Source organism: Narcine bancroftii, chromosome 9 (assembly GCF_036971445.1).
Source record: "Narcine bancroftii isolate sNarBan1 chromosome 9, sNarBan1.hap1, whole genome shotgun sequence".
Taxonomy (NCBI): Eukaryota; Metazoa; Chordata; class Chondrichthyes; order Torpediniformes; family Narcinidae; genus Narcine; species Narcine bancroftii.
Window position 1 is genome coordinate 51,650,601 of NC_091477.1, and position 18,325 is coordinate 51,668,925.

Below are 18,325 nucleotides of genomic sequence, written 5' to 3' on the forward strand. Positions count from 1 at the left end.
TCAGGTAAGTGGGACTAGAGGAGATTACTTAAATCGGTGCAGACTAGAAGGGCCGAGATGGCCTGTTTCTGTACTGTAATTGCTATATGGTTATAATATTTTTAAGGTAGATAAGTGTAGAGTAGAAGTTGTGATCATCTCATCCATGATTTCAGTGAATGGCAGAGCTCGAAAGACTAGGTGGTCTATTCCTGTCCCTAATTTGTTGTCTCCTTCCACAATTGTACAGGTACACTATCCTTTATCTGGAACCCTTGGGGGGCAGTGTGTTCTGAATTTTGGATTTTTCCAGATTTCAGAAAGCCAGATTTAAGCCCCCTCACCTTGCCTGCCCGAGTCACGCTGACATCTCTCCCCCCCACTTGCCGGATTTTAGATGTCCATATAAAGGATAGGGTACCTGTAGTACCCCTACATTTATTGATTCAGCTAAGGGCCTTCACGTCTTCTCCCAGCAGTTCACTTAATTAGTGAACTTTTATCATTTTGAGTTCTTATCCTGGCTCCATTCGCCCTTTTTTTCTTCCTTTTGTCTGTTTCCACCTTCTTTCCTACCCAGTGATTATCTTTCACCCCTTCATAGCTCACTCCCCTCTCTTTACCTCTGGCTGTCTTTGCTCTTCGATCTGCCCTGAAGCAGGGCTTCAACTCAAAATTGAACTGTCGTGGATGCTGCCTGACCTACTGAGTTCCTTCACCAGTTTGTTTTTAGCTCTTGAATTCAAGAGTGCATGAATCGAGTTATCACACCACAGTGATCAAGGAGTGATGTAGAAAGGACCATTTATAAAATGCAAAGAAAGGGCCAGGTGAAAGCAAAATTATAGGAAAAACATGTTTTTTTAATTTCTTTATACAAACTCCAACTAAATACTTGTTTAAATAGTGTCAATAATAAATTAAAAAAATAACCGTTCATAAACATAACATGGCATTAATATTCCTCTACACATTAATACATTTTGTTACATCTTCTCACAGAAGCCCTCAGGTATTATTCAAAGGGTTTGTGGTAGAGTTTCTGCAAGCCATCAATCAATTAAATTTTGCAAAATAATATTTTCAAGTTTTCATAATTTGTCCAGCTCCTGCTGGATTTGTTAACTCATTCCTCACTGGAAGTGCCTGTTTGAATGGAGGAAGAAAAGTTGCAAATCACCTGATAAATTCTGAGCCAGAGATTTCACCCTGTTGGGCCAATAAAATAGCAGATGGATTAAAACCCCTTCTCTTTCTCTTTTAAAGTTTCCTTTCCTACCTCGGGCAGGCTGCCCAAGGTTCCGGGAGATTTCATCCCCTATTTGATTAAACAACTTTTTATTTGAATTTTCATTATTTCTGCAACTTAAAAAATGAAAATGTTTAAAGAACATTTAACTATACATAACTCTTAAAAAGCTTTCATGAATGTTTGCAGCATGCAAGAGACAAAATGTGCATTGTAGAAGACTTCTGGGCACTAGTAGTAAACTTAAGTGCCAGTTAAACATCAAAGTGTGGAACGTGGGTCAGTATGTCAAAACATACTACAGATCTGTCAGTCCTGTTCAAGTATGTTTCCAAGGTGACCTGATGTGATGGTGTTTATGAATAAACTATTAGCAATTGACTTATCTCCATCTTCTGAACTAAAACATTTTTATCCAGAGGTTGCTGATGGTCTGGAACTTAATGACTGAAAGGATGGGATAGGTAAAAACCCTCACCATCTTTAAAATGTGGCTCATTAACTACATGGTATGCAGAGTTACAGATAAACTTTACGGAATGTAGTTGGTCATTGGAGCTCAGACACATGGGGCTGAATGGCCTCAGGCATTGTAACTATCTATGATTCTATTTCAAGATCGCAAACTGTTGTATCATCTTGAGAATGCAGTCAAAGAGCCTCACCTCAGTCCCTTGTTCAGGGTTGCAGATGCAGCATGAACGGTTCAGTATTGTTGCAAAATTAGACAGTCTATGGAATTGCATAGAATTGTTCAAAGTGGAAAACCTTTCCAAAGAAGTTCATTAGCTCTATTGACATACATTTTGAGACCAGAGTCATCTCTTCCTCAGTCCTGACAGCCTGGAGTAAAATGCACGACAAGCACCAAAGGGCTTATACATGATGATGTTGAGGAGTGGAAGAATTCAATAACAATGGAATGGATTGCTTCCTGCCTGGTAGCAATGCAAGCCTGACATGCACACGCATACAGGCACTCGAGACCAGTTCTCTATCCAAGTTATTCTCATTAATCCCTATACAATTCTTTGCATTAAATAGTATAATTTATGATCTTGAAATGATTTACAGTGCTTGGAGTGACTTTTTTTTTAATGATGGATATGGAGCAAAGATGGGAGATTAAAATACAAAAAGGACCCAGAAAATGAAATTATAGAAAGGAACAAATGTCATTTTGAAAAGAAGAAGCACAATGCAACAAAACGTATCTAGAAAAAGGAGAGGCAGGCAATACATCTTTGGTGATCAGCTGATGACTTTTCCACATTCCATTCTGCTGATGTTACACTTTAGCAATTGTAAACAATGCACAAACCTTGGCCTATTCTTTAAATAGGATCCAGGTCTATCATGTGTAGCACAACTTTCTTGTCTGCAAGTCATGTCCTCTACATTCTCATAAAGGTTCTCGTTTCTAGCAGGTGATCAAATCATTCCTTTCATTTTATTATTCACCCTCATGTCAGTTATGTTTAATATTGCCCAGGTTTCAACAGGATTCTGGTCAGTTTCCTGACATCTGTCTGGGAAAACACTCCAACTGATTCAGCTTGTGAGTCAGGCCACCCTATTACAAAATGTACAAGGATAGGGCCTATGCAGGTCCTCCAGTGTCTGAAACTGATCGTTCCTCCAAACCTCACATTAAAAGAACTATTAAATTAAGCAGCTGGAAATCTAAGTGTCAGTGGGGCAAAATGAATAGCAAGATCCATGCAAATTAAATGAAGTGATGCAAGAAGATCAGAGTAGAACAAACATTTTTACAATTAATGGGTGTTGTTATGCATCAATTACAAACAGGTCATCAATCATTTACTGCTCCATTCACCATGATACTCTGGGAAAGGTGACAACGAGGTTAACAGGACCATGCATTCCTCAAAAAATTAGGTAATGTCAAGTCAACTTAACATTACGTCCACAGTGAAATAATGAAAGGCATCTGCGTGATTTTTACCACTGGTGGTCAGGATTGCCAAAGGCTTCAATCAGAGCCTAGGAACAAGTAGTGAGGAATGAGTTAATAGATTCACAGCTTTGAGGGAAGGACCTAGATGGACAGCTCTTGTATCATCGTAAACTTACACAATGGGTTCACATTAAATGTTGCCACAGCTGCACACCTGGGTCCAGGTATGCTTCTTCTGACGAATGACTAATCTCCCCATGGAGGTCTCATTAGTTTTTTTTTTAGTCCCCAAGTATCATCCAGTCTTCCTTCTGTTCTTTCCAATGACCTAACATGTCTTCCTTGGTCAAGAAATGCCCTCATCAGTGACACCATTGCTGAAGAAATGAATAGAATCCCTGCACAGTTTTAGCTCTGTTAATCACCCCTCGCCAATTCCTCGTTGAGAAATTTAATTACAAATATGTAATCTTAAGTTATTCCTTGTATGATGTCTTCATTCTTCAGTCCTGAATACAGTGGTGTTCTGATAGTGTTCCCCTGCACAGCAGGGATAAGTTGATTTTCTTCACTTTGGTTCCATGTCGAAGACACTTCTTTTTGTGTAACATTCCCATTAATGTGGTTTTCTTTTGCTTCAAAATACTCATCATTTGCAACGCAGTTGCTGTTAAATGCAACAGGTACTGTGACTTGCAACTTCCTTCAACAGGGAGAGTCAAGCAAAATAAATCTCGGGTAATGGTTCTGGCAAAGAAGGCAGACAACTTCAGGTGTAATCCTTGCTGCTTTCCTTCACTTCCATTTGTCCCAGATACAGGGTGATTCAACATGAACTCTTTAGTGATGTGGAAGCATTTTAACCATCCAGTACCCTGTAAAATGTACATTACACAGTAAGTCAAGATTAGACTCTTATGGCAAGTGTTTTCCCCCATGTCCTTAAATTTAAAAAATTTAGACATACAGTACGTTAACTGGCCCATGAGCCCACGTCACCCAATTTACACCCCCCTCCCAGTACCTTTTTGAACCGTGGGAGGAAACCGGAGCCCCCGGGGAAAACCCAAGCAGACATGGGGATATCGTACAAACGCCTTACCGACAGCCCGGGATTCAAACCCCAGTCCCAGTTGCTGGAACTGTAAAGGTCTTGCGCTATGCTACCACTACACCAACCGTGCCACCCTTATTCCTGCACCTCAGATTACTGAATGCACTTTTAGGCAGTACTTAAAAGTATTGTGTGCAATTCTGAATGCCCCATTACAGAAAAGATGTGGAGGTTTTGGAAAGGATAGAGAAGAGATTTACCAGGATGGTATAAGGATAGGTTGGACCGATTTGGGTTTTTTTCTCTTGAGTGTCTGAAGCTAAGGGAGACATGATTGAAGTTTATAAAATGATGTGAGGCATAGATTGGATAGATTGTCACTATGTTTTTCCTAAATGTTACAAACTAGAGAACATGCATTTAAGATAAGAACGGAGAATGTCTAAAGATGTGCGGAGCAAGATAGTCATAGGTACCTGGAAGGGTGCTGGGACAATGGTGGAAGTGGTAATGTTTAAGAGGCTTCTAGCTGGACACATGATGCAGGAAATGGAGGGATAATGGATCACATAAGTCGGAAGAGGTTTAGTTTAATTTGATATCACGTTCTGCCGACATTGTGAGCCAAAGGTCCTGTTCCTGTGCTGCACTATCCCATGAGCTAATAAGATGGCAAGAATTATAGGGTCTCTTTTTACATGACATTACAAATGAAGCAAAGTTCATCTACATCTTGTGTTCCATTTTGACTAGGAATTTGGATCATAATACTACACAGAATTGAAAACTGATCAGGAAAGTTAAAATAGATGTCAGTGATAACACTGTTCAAAATTTTGTGTTCACTGCCAAAACAAATTGGGAATGACAATACCTCCCCTCGGGCTACCGTGAGATCAGATGGAGTTCAGTGGAGGAACTATTTATGAATCACATGGCTCCACCAATACAACTCGAGCACAGAACGTTTACCAATTCATCTAAGTAATGCACCAATTCTTCCCTTTTTCTGCTCTTCTCCAAAACTGTCAAAAGAATAAGTCACTGTGTTGAGCAGCTCCTCAATACTGGTGAAAATCAAGCCTCTCCTAACAGGAAATAACATTTTATATAGAGATATAAGAAATAATGGCTAAACCAAGGAAATGGCTCTGTGGATGGCTTGACTTTGCTACTCTGCTAGAGAGGGAAGCTGATTATTGGCTGTGAACTGTAATAGCTGCACTGGTTACTGGATGGCAATATTTATGAATAGGCAGGAATACTCTGAATCTTAGACAACAGTGTCTGGAAATATTAACCAATTGGAGTTGCTTTGATCTTTGTTACTTGTTGATGGAAAGAGTAGTAAAAAAAAATCTGGACCTGAATCATGTCTGAACCATGTAACTCTGTCAATAAATCTGAACATTACAAAAAGGCTCAATGAAAGACTAACTATTAATATTTATCAGTGCAGTCTACCTGCCATAGGATTTTGTGAAAACATTCTTTGAAAATATATCTGTACTTTTGTAATGTTAGTTGCATAATGGAGTGAAACAGATAAAATAAATTTCAGAGGAGATTTCCAATATTCCACATTGATGAGCAAAGGATTGACTGAAAGGAAGGGACATTAGGATACAGTGTCTGTCCAACCTGACACAAATTGGCAGGAAAAAGTGCCAGGACCTTGGTAAGATTGTTGACAAGGGAATTCCTTGCTCCCCATTTCAGACAAGGTGACATTCTGGACAAGCAATTTGAATGCATTTGCTAAATAAACAGCTGTAGAACTCACCAAACTCTTCCTGTCTAAAAACAAGTGAACAATGATAAAATTTCCACAGCTATTTGTACCAATCATCTGCTCTGATTTCAGTGGGAAGTTGATGACTTCTTAGCCGTCACTCGCCAAAATTAAAGGAGATCAGGAGAATGGTCTGAAAATGTTAACTTGCATCTTTTCCCTGCCTTTTGATTGACTTTCCTTGGAAGGCAACCACTAAAGTGCATCTGTTCTCTTGACCACGATTAAATGTTTCTTCATGATTCATTGACCCGTCCCTGCTCCCATGTTTCAACCTGAAACTGCACACTGGTTCCAACAAGTAGGCAACATTACATCTCTCCCTCCCCTGTGTGAACTGGGCATTAGCAACAATTTCTATTTCCCACCTTGTGAATTGATGGGCTGGTTGTTTTTTTTTTGAGAGACTGATGAAAAGTTGAGTGTTTTACAAAACTTTGAATTATTAATAAGACATGATTTTAGTAGGAGAACCCATCAAAAGAAAAATTCCCCAAAAAGATCATCACTTATGTAGCAAGGGCACAATATTTCACAGCCAATTAGAAAATTAATTTCCTTTATACACAGGGTACTTGCAAAGTCTACATGCTGCCTGTTCATCAGACATCTGAAAGTACACTACAGTAAAAAAATTCTGATATAAATTATTAAAAATGCCAATTTGGTTCCAGAGGTTTTTCCATGTTATGATGGGTAAAAGCTATGATATGCTAATTTAATTCCCTACATGTATAGATTTCAATATAGATTCTGTTGCATTATTTGGACTTTACCAATAAATACTATTCAAATTATTTTGATCTCTCATAAGCAAATGAACAAAGCTTAGAATGATCAAATTAAAGCTTCTTCAGAAAATAAACCTGGCTTGACTGAATCATCTCCATGAATAAATTGGAAAACGTCATGTTCTGTGAAATGTCCAGTTTACTTTTACTGTTAATATCTGGTCATCTCATTATAGGAAGGATGTGGAACCTTTAGAGTGAGTGTACAGGACGCTGCCTCGATTTGGAGAACTTTGGAGGAAATGAGAGCCACAGCTTTTCTCTTCGGAGTGACAACTTAATAGTGGTGTACAAGATAGTGAGAGCCAACATTTTTTTTCCCCCAGGATACCAATGGCCAATACCAGAGGACATCTGTTTGAGCTAAGTGAAAATAAATTTTAAAGAGAAATAGAGATAAGTGGTGAGTGCCTGGAATGCTCTGCCTGGAGAGGTGATGCAGGCTAGTACAATAGGAACTCTTAGGCACCTGAAGAGTTATGAGCTATGAGGGAGGTTAGATTGGTGTGAAGTACTGTATTTAATGGCATATAAGATAGATGGGCATATAAGCCAGGAGGAATATTTTTTTTAGTGTATTTACATGTAAGCATTTAATATTATTGAAATATATAGCTGCAGTATAGCAGAAAAAAAACTTGGAACAAACATGCAACTAGGCCAAGAGGAAAAATCTTTTTAATAATAATATTGCTGTAACTTACAAGAGAAAATGCAGATAGGGTGGTGAAGAAGGCTTTTGGTATGCTGGCCTTTATAAATGAAAACATAGAAATATGGGAGCTGGGAAGTGATGTTGAGACTGTTCAAGGCATTGATGAGGCCAAATTTGGAATATTATGTGCAGTTTTGGTCCCAATATTATAGGAAGGATATTAATAAGGTAGAGAGGGTACAGAGAAGATTTACTAAAATGTTGCCTAGATTGAAGTATCTAGCATACAAAGAAAGATTGAGTAGACTGGGTCTTTATTCATTGGACCATAGAAGGTTGAGGGGGATTTGATAGAGGAATATTTGAGGGTAGGTGAGATTGGAACAAGGGGTCATAAGTTAAGGGTTAGGGGGAAAAGCTTTAGAAGTAACATAAGACAAAGCTTCTTCACTCAGAGTGGTGGCTGAGTGGAAGGACCTTCTGGAAGAGATGGTTGCAGCAGGGTCAATTTTGTCATTTAAGAGAAGGTTGGATGAGTGCATGGATGTGAGGGGACTGGTGGGTTGTGGAGAGGGAGCAGGTAGGTGGGACTAGTGGAGTTCACTTAAATCGCTGTGGACTAGAGGGGCCGAGATGGCCTGTTTCCATACTGTAATTGTTATATGGTTAAAACAAAAGCAGCTTAGCTATAGTACTATAGTAGAAAACATTATATAAAAACAAACTGCTGCCTTTGGTTTCCATGCTAGTCCCACTGCCCCATTCTCTCCCAGTAGCTCACTGTCAGTCCTTGTACTGTTCTCGCTGCTCTGCTCTCTCCCGGCGGACTGTTGTTGGTCTCCCCTGCCCCACTCCCTCCCAGCGGTCGGCTGTCGGTCCCTGCACTAGTCCCAGTGCAGGACACTGGGTGAGTCATCCGACACACTCGCCACCAGCCCCTAACGATAGATGGCGGTGTAGCTAGTGAGCCACGCAGCGACGTCACTTACCATCATCACCCTAATTTCAACCTTGCATAAATGACCCAAGGGATTTTTTGACCCATTTTTTGGGGGGAAAAAAGTGAGTCCTATATGCCATCAAATACAGGTAAGTTTATATAGGATTGTACAACATTATGGGTACTGTGAAATCTTGAATCTATTCAAATTCTCTTATTCATCACGTTTCTTTTTCTTGAAAGAGTAAAAGCAAGTTATCACACTGTGGATATATTTTCTTGCAGCCTCACAATGGAATTGTAATGACTTTCAAGAGTTCTGACAATCTTACATGGCAATATGTGACAGGTTGTTGGAGCTATGATATTCTGGTAAATGGGAATTCCTCATTTCTTTAGTGAAAATGAGAACATGCCCCAACAACTAGAGAAGGGTCTGTCCTTCTCCTGCCCTTTATAAAAAACTAGGATAAGTGATGTGTTGTCTTCCTGACTTCTGACAGGGAAATGGAGAGGTTTGAAAGAATGATCACCAAGGCATTAAAAATGGCACGATGAAAGATTCAGTTGTCTATCAGTCTCGTATCAACAAGAGGACTTACCTTCTTTAGGAAGTCTCATTGACATCAAGGCCAAAGGATAAAGGCAAGGGAAAAAAACAAAAATAAAAACAAAAACTGCAGATGGAAAAGAAATGGAAAGACAGAAGAGCAAAATGTTTAGAACAAATAGAGTATGTGATAAGCAGCATGCATGGAACAATGTTAAAAACACAGCTTACAACATTATGGAGTTATTCTCATCAACAAACATTACATTCTCTCATCTTTGCAGTTAAGTTAAGGGTCTGAGGAACATCAGAACAAACCAGTTATCAATATTAAACACTTATTTCCACACAGTTACAAAGATTTTTTTTTTGTTTTGTTTAACTCTTGTAGCACTTCTTGTTTCTATTTCAGTGTGTTCATCTAAAAATTGGGCTTCTGAGGGGTGATTGAACATGGAACATCAAGCATTGGGTGTGCATTTTGTGAATTTCTGCGTTAAACCCCAGAGAACTCTCTTGGCAGTGATCAAAATATTCACTCTCGTGAATTCTAACTGTATCCTCCACAGCCACATGAAATAGCAAATTCGCAGAATTAGCTCGCCTATATTTCTGGGAGAACTGCAAACTCACCTTCTCCTCCAGATCTTTGATTTGCCGATTCTGAACATCAGTCTTGTCTTCCAGGTCTCGTATTCTCTGGAAACACCAATCACACATTAAATAGACAACTTCCATAAACACCAAGCTCTGGTTTCAAGTCAGTCATTAAAGCAAACCCATCAATGTCTCTTTCCCTGATTTTAAACCCGTGGTTCTCAACCTTTAAGTATGCCATAGATGCTCTGTAATTAGTAAAGGATTTCTTAAGGTGGAAAGAAAAAGGTTGTGAACCAGTGTTTTAATTGTCCCTAAGTGACTCGTTATGTACACTGTTTCATAACTCCAAAGGAAGGAAATGGGATAATGACAATTGTTCTCAAACAGTAACAATTGGGTCGAGAGCAGTGGTTCTCAACTTTCCCTTCCCACTCACATCCCACCTTAAGCAATCCCTTACTAATCACAGAGCACCGATGGCATAGGGATTACTTAAAGTGTATGGGAGTGGAAAGAAAAGATTGAGAACCTTTTAAACCCCCAGTAGAAATTCCATCACCATTGATCAGAAGGTTCAGCTCAGCCACAGTTCAGAAGGTGATTACATTAATTCAAAACAACATGAAGTCAAAGGTAACCAAAGTTTTGGGCCTGAGCAAAATGTTGGTTACCCTTTGCTTCCTGCTGAGTTTCTATAGCACATTTGTACGTTACTGATTTCCTCAGAAACCTGCATATACGGTGACACATACGGTGTGTGGCTGACTGGTTTGAGAAGTTTGCTATACGTGCCTCACCAGAAATGCACGTCTCTGGTTATCAAAGGCTCAAACATTTTGAGGTTGGACGGCTTCGATAGATGAACAACATTTTCCCCTAAATGCACTGGAAAAGCTTATGGATCAAATTAACTCCTCAAATTCAGGTCGAAACCCCTTTCCTCCTGCAACTCACCCACAAATCTCTCCTCCTTCTCCTCCCTGACAGTCAACCTGCTGTTTAAAACCATGCATTCCTGCAAAGTATTGCTTATTTCAAGCCTGCTCACCTGATGTGCTTGTTGCAGCAGTTCCATTCGCTCTTGCAGGATCTGGCAGTCGTACTCCCTGCTCTTCCTCAGCATCTGGCGTCGCAGCTTCTCCACCGCAGCCCGCAGGTCATCCTTCTGCTTCTCAGTCAGTGATTCTCCCAGCTTTATCACGGTGTCCTGCTGGAGTGCATTGTACAGTGTGGCCTCCAGCTCCTGGATGTGCTGAAAGGTCAGGGATCCCGAGGGAAGGGAGAACAAAAAGTCAATATTATTTCTTCCCAAATGGCCATCGAATATATTTGGCCTTTGTTTCCGTCCCCCGCCCCCCCCCCCCCCCCACCCAGTATTTTCCACCTTTGGGTGTTATAATCCCGTTAGTTTTGACTGTCACTTATGTTGCATAGAAGTTTTGAAGCCTGTCAGCAGAGTGGACTTTTCAATATGAATCAATGGACAGGGTGGAAGGACCAGGGTTACTTTCTAGCCCAGAGACATCAACACCTTTTTCAACTGTACCTTCCCGTCCGTACTCCCTACTATCAGCTGGGTGGAGATCCAACATGGGCATGGGCTTGAATCTTGATATCTTCAAGACCCCACTACTTCAATATTCCACTGACCTATCAAGTGGGGACCATGTCTCCATCTACTTTAAGATTTATTCAATTTCTTTTGCCTTAGCATAATACATCAGATACAAAAGCATCCAAAGCTTTCTGCTTGTGTTTATCTGCAAGACATTGCACAAACTTCTGCTGGAATCAGGGATCATTCATGAAGAGATTTACTGCAGAACAAATGTATATAATTAACAGGAAGGGATAAATGAGCTATAATTCAATCATCTGAACTCAAGACTGGTCAAATTTAAAAAAAAGCCTGATTTCCACCCCCCCCCCCCCACCCCACCTCTCCCTGTTTGCAGACATTAAATGAAAGCCTATTGATAAAGACAAGAGCTGCCTGTGGAGCAGGAGCAATAATTCAACCTATGAAATGGGCAGGTGTCAGGCAAAGGATGTGTGATGAGCAGCGGGGAGACTAGCAATTGAATAAAGTCGCTGCTTGAAGATTATAGAGTTCAGATGATTGATCTAGTCCTCTAATTATCCCCTCAGAACCTACGGTCTAAATAATTTACGTGGCTTCTCAATGGAATGAATCACAGTCTTAAAGACAACTTGGCTCATTAGGAGGAGGAGATCATGAACAATGTAGGCACTTTTCTGGAGCCTGTGTAGAAAGGGAAGTACCGCAACCTCTTCCGTCAGTAATCGACGTAGAAGTTTTAAATAACAACCTCTCCATGCAAGCAGAAAAACTGTACTGTATATTTTTGATTTGAAGGACTAAGGGAGCTATTCTTCAATCATCTCAACTCTAATCTTTATTCATTTGTTAGTCTGTCTACACTCCCCAAAGTCAACACAGAACTGCTTAACTTTAGAAACAGGGAGCTTAACTAATTGAGACAAGAATTTGTGGGGCTACATAGGATTAAGTTAACATTGGAATCACTAGGGGGAAATGGATTTTTTTACTCCAAATCTAAATACTTTGTTTTGCCTTTCCATAACATCCATAGGCTGCACAATTGGTGTAGCGGTTAGCACAACGCCTTTACATCACCAGCAATTGGGACCGGACCCGAGTTTGAATATCGTGCCGTCTGGAAGGAGTTTATATGTTCTCCCCACGTCTGTATGGGTTTTCTCCGAGGGCTCCAGTTTCCTCCCACCCTTCAAAAACGTACCGGGGTGTAGGTTAATGGGGTGTAAATTGGGCAGTATGGGCTCGTGAGGTTGAATTGGCCTGTTACAGGGCTGTATGTCTAAATTAAAACGTAAATAAATGGACCCCTTACTAACATATCTCTTGCTTTTTCTTTCTCTGAGACATGTCCTGATGCACTTTTACCAGTGTTTCCCCTATCTGACAGGGCAAAGGGCACTTTGCTCAGTAGGGTCGTACTGTGATTTATTTGCACATCGATGATACCCTCACAAACCAACCAATTAACTTAATTTCGCCTTCAATCAGTTTGCCTGCTCAGTAAGACAGGCAGATACCCAGAGAGAAGCTCCACAATGAGCTAAACCTCAGCAGGGGACAGTGGAGTAACAGGACTTCAAATATAATTTACTTCAAATCATCAGACTGGGTGGTCACATGAGCTGACTGCTTAAGTTCACTTGGCTACCATTTCACACAATCAAATGCTTCTGTGTATTGCACTCACACTTCCAGTCATTAAACGATGAAGATGACACAAGCCTCATCATATCTTCACGTGTAATTAACAATATATTAGTGACACAGTGAGTATTTTGTATTCAATTCAAATATTTTTATGCATGCCTTATAACCTACAGTTTATGTCTGGCCTAACTAGTGGATACTGAATCCATGCATGCCTCCATATTACACCTTCAAATACAATACTGCGAACTTGACGACAGTGACACTTTTACAGAGGGAATAAACCAAATCTCTGAACACAACATTCAGATTTATTGTCAAAGTACCTATAGGATATCACATACATTTTTTTCCTGTGGGAAAGGCAGAATTTCTACTCATCGTCAGTGCAAAAAACTGGACTGAAGAAAAAATACATATACAAAAGAGAGAAATGTAAATAAAGGGCAAACGAACTGACTGCGCATTACAGAAAATAAATATTCAATAATTAAAAGAAGAACAAGATTCCTCACCATGTATGCTTGGTCCAGGGCCTGTTTCCGATAATCTAACTCTTCCTCTAGGTAGCCTTTTTGTTTGCAAAACATATCCTGTGAGAGAAAGACACTTGTTTCAGAACATCCTTACAAAACAAGAAGCATTTTTAATAATGATGTACTTTGGAACCATAATCGAACAGAATTTCCACTCACAGTTTATTGCACCTGGCCGCTCAAACATTTTTTTCAAATGAGGAAAAATAATGGGAACAAGATAATGAGCTTTGAAAGCAATTCACTGGCAGAGACCAGAGATTCCAACCGAAAACCAGTGACACATATGATAAAGGACTCAAGACTATGTATCACTGGCCACCATCATCCGACATGGCCATTACATCTCCAGCAGCAGTTGGCAAGGATACATTAATTTCTGAAATGACTTGAATGTTGCTGCAAGAGGAAGAGGAGAAAGTTCTGACCCTGGTCCTGTTCCCCTTCTTGCTGAAGAGATTGACAGTGATGGAAGGAACCAAGACCAGACTCGATCAGAGATAGTTCCAAACCGCCTTTGACGTTTATGCCAACAAGCAACTGTTCCTTCACTGTGGATGCAGAACTGGAGGCCAGACCCAACAATAGTGAAACTGTGACCTAAAACCATAGTGTCAAAATTCTACCAGACAATTGCGAAACAAAGACTTCCGCAGTTGAAAATTAGTCTAATCCTGAATGGAAGTACAGGTATTACATCCATTTCAGGGCTTCTTCCCTCCTATTCTTCCCTCCTTAACTGCTGCTCATTAGAAGTGTAAAGCCACCTCAATGACATCAGCAATGAGATTTTCAACCTCTCTGATCTCAGAGACATTTTACCTTAGAGTAATTCTTACTAATGCTGCTTTCTCTGAACCCATTGTTATTTAAAGAGCCAATTGGCTCTTTGCCTCAGTCTTTGCCTCTAGGAGACCTCTGACCTCATCACAACTTTATGTAGGTCAAGGTTATGGTTCCTCTCAACTTCCTGACTTTGGGACTGCTGGTACTTACTGCCATATTACATGCTTGATACTCACCACTGAATATGGTGGTCACATTTTCCATGTCCAAGGAAATAAGACTTGAACAATCACTCTCTCAATGTCAGTAAGACAAAGGAAATGATCTTTGACTTCAGGAGAAGGGGCAGAATCCACAACTCTGCCCATATTAATAGTGTTGAATTCAAGAGTTGATAGATTCAAGTTCTTAGGAATAAATATCACCAATTGCCTGATTTGGGACAAGCATTGGTCAAGAGAGCATAGCAAAGTCTTGACTGTCTCAGAAGATTAAGGAAATTCAGGATGTCCCATCATAGTGTGGTGTGGGAGCTGCTCTGCTCAAGATCAGAAGGTAGTTGATGCAGCTCAGAACATAACCAGAGCTTCCATCCCCTCCATCAACATCAGGCAAGAAAAGCCAGCTAACATACTGAAGGACTCATCACCCTGTAGACGCATGCTCTTCTCCCTCCTCCCTTTGGTGAGACGGCTTGAGAATGTGAAAGCACTAACCGGTTTCAAGACAGTTTCTTGCCTGCAGCTATCAGGCTCCTGAATGAACTGATACAGAACTATCACATTGCCCTTGGTGCCAATTGATCTTCCTTTTCATTGTAATCCTATACTCCAAATTGTGCTCATTAGATAATTGTGTGAATGTTAGAGATAACCTGTTAGTCTGCTCACAGAAGAACATTTCTCACTGTACCAAGTATAATGCAACAAAATTCTTCACCCCACAGGAACTGGATCAGACCATGTGCTTCACTGACAACCTCCTGCAAAGACCCAAAGGCTCTCACCCCCTTGCCCGTGGAGGATGCCTCCAGTGGAGTGTTCTTTACCAATTTCTCCAAGAACACTGTCCCTTTCCTCTCCCAATATTGGAACAAACAGTAGGGTGGCCTGGAAGAGTGCTGCACATGGCTGCACCTGCTCAATGCTAGTTGCTGAGAGAACTTGCAAAGTGTCAGTAAGGTGATGTTAGTCTTAACATTGGGTTCAGGATGAACTTAGTAAATCTGTTTCGCAAATTTTCCAAATGATACAGGAACTTATCCATTTATGCAAGATCCTCAGGACCAGACACTTTTCAGTATTTAGATTATTCCAGATTGTTAAAATGGCAGCGGTACAGGTTCGCGCAAAACATAAGCCTTTTTATAGAGAGACACCACATTGAAGCCGGCTCAATGAACAGAGTGGTTCCAGCTGCATGGGAGGTTATGGGTAATGAAGATGGCTATTGATCCCACATTAAAACAAAAAGAGGCTCATCTCTCCAGTCACCTCTGTGCCCTTGTCTGCCTCCTTCTGGTCCGGCACGGCTGCTCGCTTCCCGCTTGCCAGCCGAGCCATGTTCTCGCCTCGCTCTCTCCTTGCTTTCCCACTGGACTTGTGTTGCTGCTCTCTCCCCGCTCACTGCCTGCGCCGTGTTCTCTCCTCACTTTCTCCCCACTCTCCGCCCAAGCTGTGTTCTCTCCCCAAGCCACATTCTCTCCTCACTTTCTCTTAACTCTCCGCCTGAGCTGCGTTCTCTCCTCGCTCTCTCCCCGTTCGCTTCTCAAATGCTCTCTCCAGAATACCTGAATATATATTGTATCTGCAGAAAAATAAATCTTCAGCTTTTGGAGGTTTTCAGTTTTCAGAATCACAGATAAAAGGATAAGGACCTGTATTCTGAACTGCAAGCAGTTTTCAAAAACAGTGAAGTGTGACTCACACAATGCTATTAGTCAGGAGTAAAATAATTTTCAGCTCTCATTTATATTCCCAATAAACTTCCAATAATCAATACCCTCTTATCTGACAATACCAGTTGTCCAGAATCTGACTCATCAGGTTCTCATTTCCTTGGTTTCCTTTAAGTTCCTTCAGTCGTTTCACACAAATACACCCCTTTAAACTTACTGGGGTCCTGTTTCCCACAGTCCCTGTTACCCTATTGGTTTTGATGGAGAATTATTGGAATGTAATTAGAAGTAATATCCCAATAATCTATAAACGCAGTATCACTAAATTCCTGAGAGTGCCTGATTATTGGAGTTTTACCATTTTAGCCAGAGCGATATCAGTTCAAATTGTTCAGTCAGGCACAATAAAAATGTTGCTACTTACCATCTCAATCTCCAAGTCAATCATTTTCTGATGGAGAGCAGCCTCGGTGCCTTCAATCTGCTGTAGCCACTTAGCAAACAAGAAATGTATTAAATAGCATTTACACAATAAGCCATGAATCCACAGCTGGTGAGGGTAGAGTTCACTATCAGTTTATCACTCAGCCATCAACCATAACTTTGCTTATCTGTTTATTTCAACTTAAAAGTGGCATTGTAATGGCTCAAAGCTTCTCCACATAAACCCCTTCCTGAAATCCCACATTTAGATTCTCAGCTTTTTGGCAATTGTTTGGATCTTGGTAAAATTTTCCTAAGGATGGATGATGTGTTTTCATTGTGGCTAACTTGAACTGGGCACCATTTAGAATGAGCACCGCCTCTCAGATTGTCCAATAAATCAAAAATGGATAAAATAACATAGCCTGATTTGAAATTATATCAAAGTTCAGTATTTTAATGAATATCCGTTGTAAACCTCCAAGCTAATTCCAAACACAAAGTGCGTAGTGAAGGAGCAATGAATTCAAAGAGGCACCTACTCCTTTCCCTTATTTTTTGAAGCCATATTGCAGTTTGTTCAGTGTGCACTGCAGGCACAATGCACTGTCCTTTTATACACAGCAAATTGAGCAGAAATTCCAAGAAATAATGGCATTAAAAGGGAGGCAAGGAACTGAGAATAAGGCGATGCCTTTGCCATCATTTGCTTTAGCATTGGAGAACATCAAATTCTAAGTGTGCCATCCATCAAAGGACATATCCACCTTCATTCTTTTCACAGTCGGCCATCATTCATCAAATGCAGCTTCTTTAAAGGAATGCAGTGTGCCAGAAAACAAAATGTTTGGCAAGCCATTACTGCCAGAGAGTTATCCAAGGAGACTGACCTCAACAATGGTAATAGACAAGTTGTCAAACATCTGTACTTAAAACAGGGTCAAACAACACAAGGAATAGATTGTCACTGGAGAGAAAACCACAGGAACCACTTATTAATTCGATGAGGCTTTATGCTCCTACTAATGAGCAAATTGAATCTTATGCTTCATCGCTTTTAATGACCTTGAGTCATTGAAGGTACAGTACTTCCAAGCACAAGTTAAAGGCCAATGTTTTCAGCAAAGCCTTGTCCTGTAACAACCATCTCCTTATTTGTACGAATGTGGTGACCTGAGTGAGGCAAAATTCACCATTAAACTTATTACAACTTGTTCAAAAGTAATTAGGATTGATGTACACAAAGTTTAAAAGTAATGAAAATATGCCTCAGTTATTCTGAAAATCTGAATGCCCTTGTTTGCCTTCTCCTGGACAATTGCTCTGTCCGGTTTCCCACTATTTTGACAGAAGTCACGCTGATGTACAGTTTTGTAAAGTTCTCATGGAAATGTCACCAAACTCTGTGTTTTCTTGCTTGGATCATCACCAGTTTCTTCTTTTGGGCTGAATTTTGTTAACAGATTATTTTCCACATTAAACTCTAAACTCCACTGACCTTACAAAAGAACTATGGCAGCCAGAACAAACAAACCACGCTCATGATTATAAGATTTCCTTTCCTTTCTCTGTTACAGTTACAGACCAATTATCATGGTCAGAATTGAACTATTAGAATTGTTTTCACCATGGGAAACTAATTGGCAGAATTAGTTCCCAAACCAGCCTCTAATACACATCCAATTAAAAGGTGGCAGGCCTCACATCTGGGTAAAGTGTCTTACATGCAACGTGTTCTGAATTAACTCAGCAGAATTCCAAGAGCCCACTGGCCCACGCCGGGTATCGAGATTTTGAGAGATATTAATTAGCAATTCCAGAGCAATGGGCAAGATGCAGAATGTGACATCATTTAAAACTTTGGAAGGGCCAAGTTCTCTCGAACCCAGAAACAGGTGCAGCAAAGCACAAGGAACTCAAACGAGA

The 18,325-nt window shown here is 40.4% G+C and overlaps 1 protein-coding gene across 3 annotated transcripts in view; it reads right to left on the reverse strand.

The window, feature by feature from the left end:
* Nucleotides 1–869: 869 nt before the first annotated feature.
* The window catches only part of jakmip2 (janus kinase and microtubule interacting protein 2), a 97,840-nt gene continuing 80,384 nt past the window's right edge, over nt 870–18,325 (reverse strand). For 2 of the 3 annotated variants that reach the window (XM_069897814.1, XM_069897813.1), the window contains 5 exons: nt 16,401–16,469; nt 13,273–13,350; nt 10,577–10,780; nt 9,562–9,627; nt 9,005–9,055 (listed from right to left, as the gene is read on the reverse strand). In XM_069897814.1, the coding sequence (XP_069753915.1) occupies nt 9,005–9,055; nt 9,562–9,627; nt 10,577–10,780; nt 13,273–13,350; nt 16,401–16,469 (468 nt within the window). Of the gene's footprint in view, nt 4,022–9,004; nt 9,056–9,561; nt 9,628–10,576; nt 10,781–13,272; nt 13,351–16,400; nt 16,470–18,325 lie in introns of those variants that run through there. The other variant, XM_069897812.1, reaches the window with a different exon arrangement.